The 14,682-nt window shown below is 36.7% G+C and overlaps 1 protein-coding gene across 1 annotated transcript in view; it reads right to left on the bottom strand.

Annotated features, from left to right (window-relative positions):
- Positions 1 to 9,891: 9,891 nt before the first annotated feature.
- Positions 9,892 to 14,682, bottom strand: part of DKK2 (dickkopf WNT signaling pathway inhibitor 2) — a 107,812-nt gene continuing 103,021 nt past the window's right edge. The window contains exons 2-4 of the mRNA XM_005555625.5: positions 13,867 to 14,017; positions 12,618 to 12,773; positions 9,892 to 12,274 (exon numbers count right to left, since the gene is read on the bottom strand). Coding sequence (XP_005555682.2) covers positions 12,024 to 12,274; positions 12,618 to 12,773; positions 13,867 to 14,017 — 558 coding nt within the window. The 3' untranslated portion in view covers positions 9,892 to 12,023. The remainder of the gene's footprint in view (positions 12,275 to 12,617; positions 12,774 to 13,866; positions 14,018 to 14,682) is intronic.

The raw sequence follows: 14,682 nt of genomic DNA on the forward strand, positions 1-14,682 counted from the left end.
AATCTCAATTGCATAACATAACTCATTTTTTTTAGTACTCTAATGAATTTCAAAATGGACATACAAAAGTCTCATAGATTTTAAAAACTTGGCCTCATTCAGGTAGGTGAGCTAGTGTAGGACTGCAGAGATGCTCATGAGGACCGTTGAGTTCCAACTATAGCTTCTGAATTCACTAAGATATATTTATTCAGGGCCTCCCATAGAATAGACCTGAGCACTGTAGGTGATATTTGAGTAAAGTACAACATTTGCCTGAGACTGAAGATAGACATTATTTATATGGGAGAATGTGTAACATGATTAAGTAGAATGGTGAAAAAGAAGGTCTCTAAATTCAGAAGCCTGGGTGGGTGCTAGCATTTACTGGCTGTATGGCTTCAGCAAATATTTCAATCTGGTTTATTGAACTGGCATAATGATAGTACCTGATGCATAGAGTTATTGTGAGAGTTGAATTAAGTAACGTATATAAAGTGCAGAAAAAAGTGTGTATCATTTAGCAAGTGCTCAGTAAAGGTTATTACAGCACAGTGCTGCAGAGTATGATGCAGTGAAAAATGCAATATGAATTTGGAGAAAAAAAGGATCACCAGGGGTCAGAAGAATCTGTAGGAGAGTTCATGGAGAAGGTAAGTCTTCAGCTGTGGGGCTACTAAGTAGTGTGGGGAGTTACAAAGTTCTGGGTGCACCATAAATTTAAAACCTAATGGAAGAAAGAGGATCAGCCCCAATATGTATAAGCACAAGTGTCAGAAAGATGGAAAGAATGCTCAGGTCTCTGGAGATATACATAGAAGTGCTAAAACACAGGCAAGTGAAAAGGATAAAGAGTGGGTGTGAGTTATTAAAATGATTGGAGTGGAGCAAAGTATATTGCACTACTTGTGGGACCAGACTGTTCCATTCATCCCTCCCAAATTAAATTTCACTTTTCTCATAGGGATCTTTTGTGGGTAATGGTTCCGAAGGGAGGATTTGTCTTTTATTTTATTTATTTCTGAGGAAAACACACCTTACGCATATAGAAAATACACATTCCCTCTTCAAAAAATGAAGCACCAAAACTCAAAGTTTATGTGCTTTTAAGACATTTATGTTTTTGTCTTTTCATTGAAATAACTCAAAGAATAAAAGATTGTGGAAGAAATTTTGAAAAAAGGATTACAAGTACACATGTTAATGGAAATGGCTATTTCTAGAAAATTTCAAGCGTATTCTAATGTAATAGCTTTGCAATTCTTTGCTGATTCTTTTTAATGGTCATGATGAGATGATATATCCTGGCTTTTTTAATGCACCTTTCCTGATTAAGAGCCCCCATTACTCTAATTAAAATAACACCATCTGGTTTTAATATTGCATAATAACTTTTTTACCCCTTAATCCCAGGACTGAAGCAACATTCACAACCTGGACCTTACAGAGGTCATGCGGTATTTTTTCACTCGTTGCCACAATTTATAGACTCACTGGTGGATGAGGCTGAGAGATAGTGGAGCTGGAATTAAAGTAAATAAATAAATAACAGGTAGAGAAGCCAGAAGGAAAAAAAAAGAATGCCACTGGAGTTGTATACATACATGCTAGATTCTCTTCTCTAAATGGAGCCCTTCAGGTTTTAGAGGGAAGAGCTTTTGAAAAGGTAGCACTTGACAGACCTCAGGAAAGTAATGAAGAAAGTCCAGTGAAGTTCAAGTGAAGGTGTATTTGTGAAAGCTATACTAGACAAAAGGACTCAAGGATGGATGAGTTCAATGGAACACGCTTGGTCTGTTCATGGAACAGAAAGAAAATCAGTTCGTCTGGAATGCAGCAAGAGAAAGGGAGATAGGAGATGAGACCCAGAAGATAGGCCATATCACAAGGGATTTAGATGCTATTATGAAGGTAATGGGAGACTTGAGAGTATTTGTAACCAAGGAATGGTGTAAGAATTATTTTTTCCTTAATGTTTCATAAGGAGGGGGGAAGCCCACACTGTTTTTTTTTTTTTTTAAAAGACAACTGATATTCAGAAAAATCAGGAAGTAGTGGGAACTGAAAACACCCAGAAAACTCCAGCTGTCTCTTAGGACTAGTTAATGACTGATAGGCAGAGGTTCAGGCCCAGAATTTGCCTATAGGGAGAGTGTTTCTTTTTCAGGAGAATCTAGAAATCCATATTTGTATGTGATAAACTTTCCTTTTTCAAAATATTGGTAAACAATACAAATTTTTCTACATTCAGTAGACTGTTGACCCTTGAATAACACAGGTTTGAGCTGCACTGGTCCATGTATATGCAGATTTTTTCCAATAAATACAGTTGGCTTTCCTTATCAGTGAGTTCCACATCCAGAACCAAACGTGGATGGAAAATGCGGTTTTCACAGGATGCAAAACCCCACCATACTGAGGGCTGACTCTTACTGGCTGATTTCCCAGGGCCATTGTGGGGTTCAAGTGTTTTGAGATTTTGGTATCTGCTAGCTGTCCTCGAACCAATCCCACACAGATACCAAAGGACGACTGTACAAGCCAGCTCTCTGTGTACAAAACTAAACATGTTTGGAAGCCAGATTAAGGCCTGGTCTTGATAATTTACCATCTTATGACATTACATCTTTACTCTCGTAATTGTGAAAGAGAACAATGAGAAAGGAAAGAAATCCTGAGGTGGGAGGGTTGCTTGAGGCCAGGAGGTCGAGGCTGCAGTGAGCCATGATAGCACCACTGCACTCCAGCACGGGCGAAAGAGTAAGACCCCCAAGAAACAAACAAACAAACAAACAAAAAAAAGGCCTTCAGGGTTTCAAGAAAAACATACATGAACTTAGAATCAATTTTCTCTTTAAGGAGCCAACCATAATGAATGGATAAATGGATGATATCAGCAAAGCACTGTTTAGTATAAGAAATCACAGTCCCTCCAGAAGCTGATACATTCTCTAGGCCATACTATAGAAAGGAAAAAGAAATAGTATTTTTAAAGAACACATAAGAGAACTTGGCCCACAAATAAAGCACAGGTGTGAAATCAAAGCATATTGGTCATAGTTCGGGCAAATCTCCACCTCTACTTCGTCTGGCCTTCAACCCAGTGATCTTGGCAAGTCATTTGGTTCTGTCTGCATTTCAGTTTCCCTGACAGGATGATTAACATTTAAAAAGTGTATGCAGTCAAAGAATGGTGTATACATTTTCATTATGTTTAGTAACTAGGTGTATTATCTACATAGAGATAGTGCTCTAGTAAGAGACAAAACAGAGCATAAGTTCAGTGGAAACTTAAATGGACTTCTAAAATATAGCAATATTTTTGAAGAAACGGTGATTTTTTACTCTGAAACATGTTCTCACAGCAGAATGCAAGGTGGGGATAGGATGGAGAGCCAATTGTTATTTTAATGTGTTGGTCATACTAAGTCTAATAATTCCAGCCACATACACCCTAAATTCTGTTTATAAAAATCACCTTCCTGCTCTTCACTCTGTTTGTGAAATTTTGGACTTTCAGAATTACCTTTCAATTCTCTACATATCAAATGATATAGATTTTATTTATATGTCTTATAACCTGAAGAATGTGAACAACCCTTAAGTTGTTCTCGTTAATGTCCAAATACTGACTGATGGTTGAGTTTGTCCTCTGAAAAGAAACGAAGAGGGAGCAATATTGGCTGGAGGAGAGAGTGACATATTGATTGTTAGCCCTAATACCAGCACTAACTTCTACGGTTTTGGAGGAAGTTAGGAAACTGTTCTGGGATGTAATCAACAAAGCTTAAAGTAAAGAAATGATTGCCAAAGATAGCCTTTAACCTCCGCTCTGATACTCATGAACTCTTTGACAGCAGGCAAGCCACAGAATCTTCCCAAATCGTAAACAGGCTGATTTCTAATGAAAGCAGTATAAATTAATGATTAAAAGTGAAAGCTCTGCCTTCAGACAGTCAAGGTCTCAAATCCTGGCTCAACCCCTCTTAACTGTGCAGAGGTTGCTGTGATAGATGACATGAGATGATGTAGAGACAGCACTAAGCCAGCACCTAGTCTACAGCAAACAATCAATAGAAAGAATTACAGCTTATTGTAAAGAATAAAGTGTAGTAACACCCTTGATGGTATTCTGAGACAAAGTAAAAAGTGCTGAATAGATGTAAGATTATTATCACTACTATTATTTTTGAATCCTATGGGAGAGACCTTATGAACTATGCTTTTTGCCAAATGACAATGAGATAAGATGACTTAATTAGTAAGAGGAGAATGTTGGACTAACACAATACTGTTTGGATAGTCCTTAAGTCACTAGTTTTTCTGTAAAGTCCCCATTCCTAACAGCGAATTTTCACCCAATCAATCTTTCTAAATGTTCTCTTTATGTGTCCTATTTCAAGATTACCATAACATGTTTTTATGAAAGGGAAGTCCACCTAGTTCCTGCTCCCTGAACATTTTCTTGAATTACCTTTTCCTACCCCTTTCTCCCAGATGATCAAACTCTTCTGCCTATCTTACTCTTAACCATTGAGTAGATCTCTCTTAGGTTTGTTTTTTCTATTAAACAACAGATACCCATTTTCTTCTGTAACCTTAAAACAGCGTTTTGAGCAACTTTATATTCATTGAAGAAGTGAATCCTAAATGCTTTCAAGTTGTCTTGACCTCTCTTATATTAGGAAAAGTTTTGCACAGCATCCCCACGTTTCTCCAGAGCTAATATTGATTTTTAACAGTCTCAAAGTGAAGCCCATAGTGTCTTGGGGTGTTTACTCCCTGTACAGAATGCAAGGTCCCTTGAAACATGTAAATCAGAGTCATGTTGTATATTCCTTTCAGGCATTATAAAAGGAAGCATCACTATATTTGAATCTTGAAAAGTTCTAAGACATGGACCTGTGTTAAACAGCTTGAAAGTTACTGTGAAATTCCCACAGAAATTGCTGCATCTTATGGTTATCAAAATCAGCTTTATGTATGGCATACACTTGGACACAGAATTGGTGACTGTTGGGAGGAATAAGATCCCACTGGAAGGAAAGATAAGAAGAGAGGAAAATAAATGGAGGCTAAAATAGTCTTAATTTCAACGTGTGCCTGAAAAGCTTAAGTAGGACTTAGAATATTTTACAGGTGCTAGCTGATCTGATATTCTCCATCTGTTACTAGGCCCTGGAGACTGACTGGCCATTAAACACAAAATGATGACTGGTGTAGCAGGTGCAGTGAAGTGGGAAGGTGTGGAGCAAATAAAAAAGTCCATGGCATCTATAAGAAATGCTGACCCCCAGGAAATTTTAAAAGGTTATGTGCACTGTGGTATTCATGACGTATGTGTGAGAGGTATGATGGCAAGTGTATTTCTCATGAAAGTACTTCAATTACTTGCATGCTGTTATTTCTTTAGAATTCCCAGGTCCTGAACTATACAATTACTTAATACTCAAAGAGAACTATTACTTACGTTGAGAAATTTCCCTTTAATGCAATTCATTGGCGCAATGTCAATGGGAGGGTTGCCTGAGATGCACACTTTGCTAAAATCATTTTCTAAGCCTACTGCTGTGAGTTAACTATTCTGTTCCCATAAGTTTTTCTTGACGCCTTTTGGCATCTATGTCAAATTGAAGCTTCTTATTAGCACATTTTAGGATTCCCAGCAGTCCACTTGATGCGTCTCTTTTTTTATACTCTCACTTGAAATTCTGCTCAGTCTTTGTTCTCCTTTCTGTGTCATCCTGCCACTCCCTCACCCTTTCATTTGTTTGCAACCTCTTCCCTTAGCACATCCAATAAGCTGTATTTTGTGGATGTAATTCTTCTTTTATAGAGTTTTTCTTAAGATCTCAGGATGGCTGATGAGAGATTTACAAAGATCCACTTTCTAAGGAATTTCTGATGTTCTACTGAGAGGCAATTCTTTACATGTTAAATACAAGGGCTATGCACAGGCATATTTTTTTAACTTTTGTTATCAACATTTTCTTTTTCTGTGTTCCTCAGGCTAGTCTAGAGAGACTGCCTTCTTCCTTTCACCACCTTCATTCTTTCACTACAGCTGGAAGGAAAGATAAACAATCCAACAGCAAATCCACCTCCAGCATACCCTAAATCCAACAACTCTCATGGCTTTCACTTTACCTCACTAATCCGAGCCAGCGGTTCTTGCCTGAATGCCCTACTGCCCTGTGGTCTATTCTCCACGCAGCAGACTGGGCGATCCTTGGGAAACATGTCAGCTCAAGCTACTCCCTTGCTCAAAAACTTCTACCAGTTCCATATCTCTTTCATAACAAAACTAATCATGGTTAATAAGGTTCTACATGACCTGACCCAGCTGCTTTTCTAGTCTCATCTCTTATCTCCTCCCTTTTTTCATCCTAGTCTCCATTTTCAACCTCTTCCCACTGTCAAATGTTTACCTTGCTCTTCCACTGCCCGTGTCAGTTTCTCCAGCCATTTTCATTACCACTCCCTCACTTCAATCAGGTTTCTGCTCATAATCTGCCTTCTTTAAGAGATCTTCCCTCACTGGAAAATCTAAAATAACACTACTCATCACCCTCTCTCCTTCAATTTTCTTCACAGTGCTCATCTTTGTCCCCTATAGTATTGATATTTTTTGTTATTTAGTTTTCTGCCTTGTAGCCATTGCCTTAAAAATTAACTGGAATGTACAAATGAGAGCATGGACTTTATTAGTTGGGTACTCTACTTTTACTCACTGTGCTTACAAAGTGGCCTAGCACATTATCATAGATGCTTGGTGAAGATGTTGAGTGAGGGAATATAAGTTAGGAGCGTCTTCTTGGCTCCTGGAAGTGTACCCTTTGCTAAAATAACTTTCAGAGGTATCAATAGCAATTTTAATTCAGGAATCTGTTGATGTTATGGTACAAGTAGAACAAACGCAGGGCTGAGGAAGCAAATAATTCTACAGCATGAAGCAGTGGAAGCTGCCACTGTGCACAGCACTGAAAAAGGTCAGCTCTCAAGATAATCGGAGCGCACATCACCAGACAGAGCCTATTCTCAGTTAAGCACTGGTGAGGCTTTGAATAGGCTAACTGCAAAAGAAAGAAGCCCTAATGAGGCTAATGTCATGGCAAAATTTTTAAAGTTGACCACGTTTACTGAAGGCAGCAATACCTCAATTACCACTCATGCCCTATAAGGAGATAGAATTCAAGTGGATTCTCCTCCCACCATACCGTAAGGAAAAATGTGGTGCCATACCTAACTTCTTGATGGGACATTTTTCCCATGTAAGTTTAAGTTTCATAGATCATGGGGTACAGACACCTGGTTTGGATTGACTGACGTTTTTAGCAAACCAAAACCAGATTTTTCTCCACCTTTCTGCATTCAGATTCCATGCATCTCTGCTATGATTTTTGGCATTGTAAGCCATGCATATGTTAACAGCACTTTGCCTAAGGTGTCTGCTCTAAGAACTAGATTAGCTTGTTTTCTAAATGTGGTGGCACCTTTGGCTTAATTGAGTGTGGTATAATAATTTACTGGACTTTAGTAAAGGTGAGCTGCATCAGAGATTGTTGTCAAACTAATAAATCTTCTGAACCAGCAGTCATTCTAGTGAGAAACTAGTCAGGCCATAGCTGCTGAAGAAGTTTTAGTTCACCCAGGCATCTGGAAACCCTATGGCTGAGACAGAGCAAAACATAAAATAAAGAAGAAAAATTTAACTATTAACCTGAAGATTTTAAACTTTGATTTCTTTGGACTCCTTATCCTAAAGAGAAAGATAATAATTGCAGACTTTAATTCTTTTGAACTTCAAGTTATTTTGACTTTAACATGCAAGAGGATTTAATTTTTGTCCTTTACTTTCTCCCTAAGAAATTTTCAATGAAAGAAGACTTATATTCAAAGGTGAGACATCTCTGCATTGTTAGAATTTTATTATTGAAATGCTTTTACATATTTTATTATCATATACTCAATGTATCATTTAGTCTCACTGCACAATCTCTAATAGACTGTGTTAGATGACATGATGGATATAATTTGGGACAGTAAAAAGAATAAATAATTATTTTCTAGTCCTGGATATAGAGTGATCTTGAAGTTTATTTAGTTAATGTATTATTTTCAAACATTTTGCAAGCTCTTGGGGACAAAAGCTAAATTTCCCACCACACCATATCCTGAAAGGATCCATAAAGAAGGAATGATTGTCATTAGGAAAATGACTTCATCAGGGACTTCCCCTAGGAGGTAGCAAGTCAGATTTTGGCTAAAACTCATATCTTCACCATAGACAAATGGTATGCACAATGGGTTAAAAATATAAAGATCTGGGGAAGGCTATGAGGAGGGATTCTTCTTTCCCAATCTTTAAAGTGAATTTGATGTGGCATGGAATGATCATCTTTGTCTCACTCCACCCCTCACTCACTCCTTTCATGTAGTACAAATTGTCCAGTTTTGGAAAATTTTGGATGAGATTTTTGAATGAGAAATGCATAGTTCAGCCCTTTTTCCATCCCCTTCATCTTTGGTGTTAACCCGAGAAGGAGGCATGTCATTCTGTTCCGCCCATCCATATTATAAATTTTATAGGGCTGCTCCCATAAGATGGAACTGATATAGCCTGGTATTGAATGTGAATGGGCACAGAATCTATTTCTGGTGTTTAGTGTTAGAAAGTCTTCTTGCTCATAGGTACAAGCTACATTTTCCAATATTAACTTCACCAGCAATGAGTAATCTTTCATCTGCTTGTTTTTTAAAAAAATCTGGTTTTCAACTGGCCTGATTTTGAGTGAAGACAATTATAATTGATTGCTTTCCCCTAAAATCCTAAGGCTACAATTACATTTACAAAAGTGTAACCGAATGTTTTCCCCTAAAATACTAAGGCTACTTAAGGGTATTTTGTTTCTTAACTAAAAAAAATAAAATAAAATAAAATAAAATAAAGTAAAAAAGTCAGGAAAATTTGTCAGTTCTCAGAGCATCTCACTGAGCAAAATAGAAAAGGAAAAGGTCTCCCATATGATTATTATAGCCAAAAACACACTTTAACTAGAAAATATAAATATTCTCATTGGAAGAAATGGCCAATGATTTAAGAATATCTTTAAATGACTAATTAACATATTGTGGCAAATATTTCAGCAATGCTTAAAGTATTTTTAACTCTAACTTCTAGCTGTGGGACTGTTTTAGCTTCATGAAGGAACCATAGCTACATTTAATTCATTCACTATGTGACAGAATGTTTATTATCCACATTTGCAGCCCATTCTGATGTCTAATACAACATGGGCTTTTGTAGCCATCCCTGGTCTCATACTTAGTGAACACTATTCCTCAAAACACTCCTATTATCTCCAGTTCAGGAAGCAGAGGAAACACTCGCTTCCCAGGAAGTGGATTTGATTTCACTCAGTTTCTCTCCAAACACAGAAAAAGGCATCGTGTAGCTCACGTTCATTGGTTCATGTAGAAATGAACCAATACTCTAAGCATAATAGTATTTCCATTTTGGAAAACTTTAGCTTAGGGAGAAGATTATGGGGCATATGTTACCTGTCTTATAGTATTCTGAAGAAATTGTGAAGAGCACTTTCTTGTTCCAAGTTTTTTCAGAAGGCAAAGTATGACTAAATGGTGTAAATCATAAGGTGGAATATTTTGGTTTGACAAAAACAAAAAAACAAACAAAAAAAAAGGAAACAACTCTCTAACAATTACAGCTCAACTGCCATGAAATAAACTACCTTTTGTAATAGTAAACTGCTCTGAGTTATCTCATGCTGATGTCCTCCAAATGATTCACACCCAGTCCTCAAAATCAGACCAAGTTCAGTTGAACTCTCAGAAAGTATGAGTCTATGAAAATTCTTCCCGTAGGCAAAACACAAGGAACTTTGAATTCAGTTTTTAGAGGAGAAAAATTTAATATATTTTATCTTATTATACATTTTTCCTAAATTACAAAGTCAACAGCTGCAAATATATTCTGCTACAAAGCTTTCTGTAAGAAATATCTCTATAAGAAAATACATCTCATTAACATTTCCTGTAAATAAATTACTTCAAATAATAATTTTAAAAAGGGTGAACATAAGAAAAATATTGCAGAAACCAAATTGTAAATATAATAATTGTTACATAGGAAATGTTTGACTGAAATGTTCCATTTTCATTTCACCAAGCTTATAGCAACCTGTTTATACAAACTTTGGTTCTTGGATAGACTAATTTATAATTTTTGTTTTTGCAGACCTGTGCAGAAAATGTAAATCTTAATCATCTTAGTAAATATATGTGGGAAGCTGAAATTTTTAATAGATATACAGGCTCAAACTCAGTTTCTACTGGGAGGACTTAAATTTGAGACTGCAGATGGGATTTAAGTAAAAGAAAACTAAAAAGTGAATTGTGGTCTACAAAAGTTTAAAGTCACGACTATAAGATAACCTTTTATTCTATTGTGCTCTAGACAAAATATTTAGAACTGAGTTAAGTAAAAAAAGTAGTAAAGTGGTTTCAAAGAATTTAGAAACTGTGGTGTCTAGAGATTAGCAATATGCAGATTTTACAAGTTATCTTACTTATATTTTTTAACTGCAATGGCTGCAGAAAACAGAAACTAGCCCTTTGGCAATAAAGCAGATGCTGCAGAGGTTTGGGAAGAAAATTGGATGATGCCATTGGCCAGTCAGAAGCTTATAGAGGGCAATGGAACCTCACTACTCTGTCTACTTCAGGAGTCCATTTGTGAAACCTCCTGAAATTGAGATTATTTGAGGATCTCAGCACTGTAAAATAAATAATTTGAGGGTAGTATGGACACATGACCTCACACTGAATTCATTTGTGTAGTAAATATTGTGATAGCAAATCCCATGTAGCTCTTCACTGAGACTGTGCATCCCCTGGTTTCAAAGATGAATAGTCAACTTGTGCCTCAGACATATGAATTATGTGTTGCCAAAACCTGAACAAACGAAAATGTTTTCCCAATTTTCTTGCTTGCGCCAGTGCAGTACAGATCCAGCTCAACTCTCTATTGCCACAGAGTATGTATGAATACGTGTATTTAACAATCTAGTTCTATCAAAACATAGGTTATGGCAAATCTTTAAGAAATAATGATCTCTCTGTTAGCTGGTTTCCCACATATATTGGACATCTTTAATTTTTTTTGTCATCTGTGAAAATTCTGCTCTGTGCAAGTATTTTACTAGTCACAATTTGTGGGTATAGTTTGGAAACTAAAATGCATTCAGAATAGGAATCACATAGGATAGAGAGATATACTGTCATTCCACAGAATCTGAAGGAATTGTTTTTGTCTTATATCAGTTCTTATTAATTACAGGTAAAACTAAAATTTTGAAAAAATGTTTTTGTGGCTGTTTGTTATTTATTTGTCTTCCTAAAGGCCTTCATAAACAACTGGCAATTATTTTGCAATTATTTGGAAATACTGACTGATTTTTTTCTTGTCTACCAAGACTCTTGATTGAACAGCAGAAGTAGTGTTACAAATTAAAAGGTAATATTCTGTTGTAAATTAACTATGCTCCATGTTTTCATTTCTTGTTTAGCAATTTTATTTTTAGAACCTATTGTATAACAAGTTATTCTAGGAGTATTTTGTTAAACTCTAACTTTGAATAGAAATCTGGCATGTAGGTTATTTGTATAAGCAATCAGCAATCTGAAGGAAACCTCTCCTCCAGCACAACCTAAACCTTGGAAAGTCACATGCTACTCGTCAGTAATTTCCACTGTGTGCTTTTTCTCTAATAATAGCATTTTCCACAAATGTGTACATTATTTACATAGACAAGTTGCATAATGGAAACACTGGCTGCACTGCATTTGTCACCTATTCTAATCTATTCAGTTCATGTTTTCTTTCTCTCTTTTTGTGATCTGCATTCTTATCACATTTCTTATTTTAGCCATTCTTCTGCATCTGAACCTTATTTTCCACCATGCTATAATGCATTAAATACACAAATTCACAGTCTGCAATTGATGATGTTCCTCAATGGTGATCAAATTTTCTGACACACATGGAGTCTGGCTTTGGAGGAGTAGGTGGCATCTTTCCATACTTTGCAAGACAGGCCCTTCGCACAGTCGCACCGCTGGAAAATTTCCAGCCCATGAGAGCCCTTCTTGCGTTGTTTGGTACAGACTTCCCCCTGATGGAGTACCGGTTTGCAGATTTTGGTCCAGAAATGACGAGCACAGCAAAACCCTTCGATGCAGTCTGATGATCGTAGGCAGGGGTCTCCTTCATGCCCTGCAGAAATGATGACCAATAATAGATGTTACCCTGACACTTCAGAAAAAAAAAATTCTATTTTGCAATCAGAAGCACATAAAATATTTTCACTTATACTATCTTCTATGTTGTTACCATTTATAATGAAAAGTATTGGTTGGTACCGATTGGCTATGCCTCTAATCACATAAATCCATTATGATCTGTTTCCATTTTTTGCCACCTGAATAACAAGTTTAATGACTAGCTAGGATTAAAGAACCTTCCTTGTATTGTTTTTCTAAAACCAATGGAATTAATTATCTATATTTTTCTTCTATTTATTTATTTTTAAAAAACCCACAACTACAGATATCCCTACCTTTTATATGTGACATCTTAGTGTGTGGTCTTCCTAAATTCTGCCATCCCAAGTCATGGTTTGAGTAATGACCGTGGTTTCGATCTCTGTGCCGAGTGCCATCCAGAGCTGGGATGTGAGGGGTTAAGATGCTTTCAGTAACTGGGATACAGATACCTGGAGGTGATCACATAATCAGTTAGACTAATTCAATTCTAAGAAATGTGAGACTTATCCACGTACTCTCTTGATGTGAAATATGAAGCCATTTCTCTATCTATCTATCTAACCACCCATTCATTCATTTACTTGTTTATTGAGACTGAGCATACTTTGGCCCTAAAGTGAGACTTCCTTGGTATGAATTTTGTCTCTCTCAAGACTAAGTGACCTTGGACAAAACTGGGAATAAAAGCATAATTTTATATATTCACAAAGTTATTGTGAATATATGTGAAGAATCAATGTTAGCTATTAGTATTTTTAAATAATCTGATCAGACATTCACCCTCTGGATCCAGATTCCTTTATTAATTAACAACATAATCTTAGTTTACACTGTAAACTTCTCTAATGGTATAAGGTCTTCTTCTTCCCTTCACCTCCTGTGCAAGAGATTCACAATAGGTCTACACCCAGAGGTCAGGAATAGGCATGAGAATATGAGCCTGATTATGTTGTTTTATATGATTAAGTATATATTTCTAATTACCTTCTGCAATTATTTAATGTTTTTGCCACATCTTGTCTGTGATCCATTTCATCATTATTGCTGAATTGTCTGCCTATGAATTCATTGATATTGGATGAAGCCAGGTTGGGGAGTAAAATCTTGTGTCTCTCTTTGGAGGAACCAATCACTCTACTACCATAAGACTGAGCTACAGAACATCTTGACTAAACCCAAAGTACAAAACTGGAATAGATATTTACAACTGCATTACTAAATCATATCAAGTTTCTGTCTTTGGTTCTTTTACATGCATTCACTTATGTGTTTACTGGAATAGAACGCCTTGCTGTTTATATGTAACACTTCAACATGGCAATATTCTAGATCAGCACAGGTCATACAATATAGAAAGTAACCAGAGTCTAGGAAAAATAAGATTTGGGGAGGAAATTCAGGTAATCTTGCACTACCTAAACCAATTCTACCAGGCTCCTTATATTTCAGGAGTCCGAGTAAGGAGAAGATAGCCTGACTCAAGAGACAGGCTTACTATGATGAGAAGAAAGAGGCCCATGAACACTTAGTGAGATCTTTTACCGTTATTGCAGCGGGTACCGGGGCAGCACATGCCATCTCGGTGGCAGCGCTTCTTTTTTCTCCGACACACCATGCAGGCTGATGATCCTTGGTGGGGACTGTGGCAATACCTCCCAACTTCACACTCCTTATCACTGCTACAAGGATAGGCCTGTCATCAAGTGGAACAACACCAAAAGTAAAGGATTAGATCCTGTTTCTCTTATGAAACATTACTATAGCAAATCATGATAGAAAATAAATCACGATCTATCTCACCTGGAAGGAACTATACCATCATCATAATGTTCTGAAGCTAGATCCTAAGTAGTGACACTTAACTGAGGACCTTATAAATATCTATTGTTGATGACAAAGATAAAGCTGAAGCTGTTCGTCTATTTTCATTGACACAACTCTAGAGTTAGAATTTAGACTTTTATTGATGCATAGAACCCTTATGAGTGACTTTGGGGTCTCCAGAGCAGTTGTAATTATTGCATTAATGCTATTGTAAGGTACAAATGACACAGTCATCTTCGCCACTCGATTTTTTTCAGCTGTTAAAGAACGATGAGAGAAATGTTAAATAAAACAACAGAGGGCTATGCTAGAAGCCAAAACGTATCTCCTGCCCAATTATGAAACAAATACTTTAAAAGTGAATCCTTTCAGTTCCTAACTATAAAAGCAAGGAGGAGAAACATTTCCAGAACAGTTTGAGACAGTGAATTATTTGACACAAAGACACTAAGGAACAGGATCCTCATTCCAAACATGTTGATAAGCAGCAGTAGAGCTCCCAGCAGCCAGAGAGATGCTAAGATCCAGTCATAT

The sequence above is a fragment of the Macaca fascicularis genome, chromosome 5 (assembly GCF_037993035.2).
Source record: "Macaca fascicularis isolate 582-1 chromosome 5, T2T-MFA8v1.1".
Lineage (NCBI taxonomy): Eukaryota > Metazoa > Chordata > Mammalia > Primates > Cercopithecidae > Macaca > Macaca fascicularis.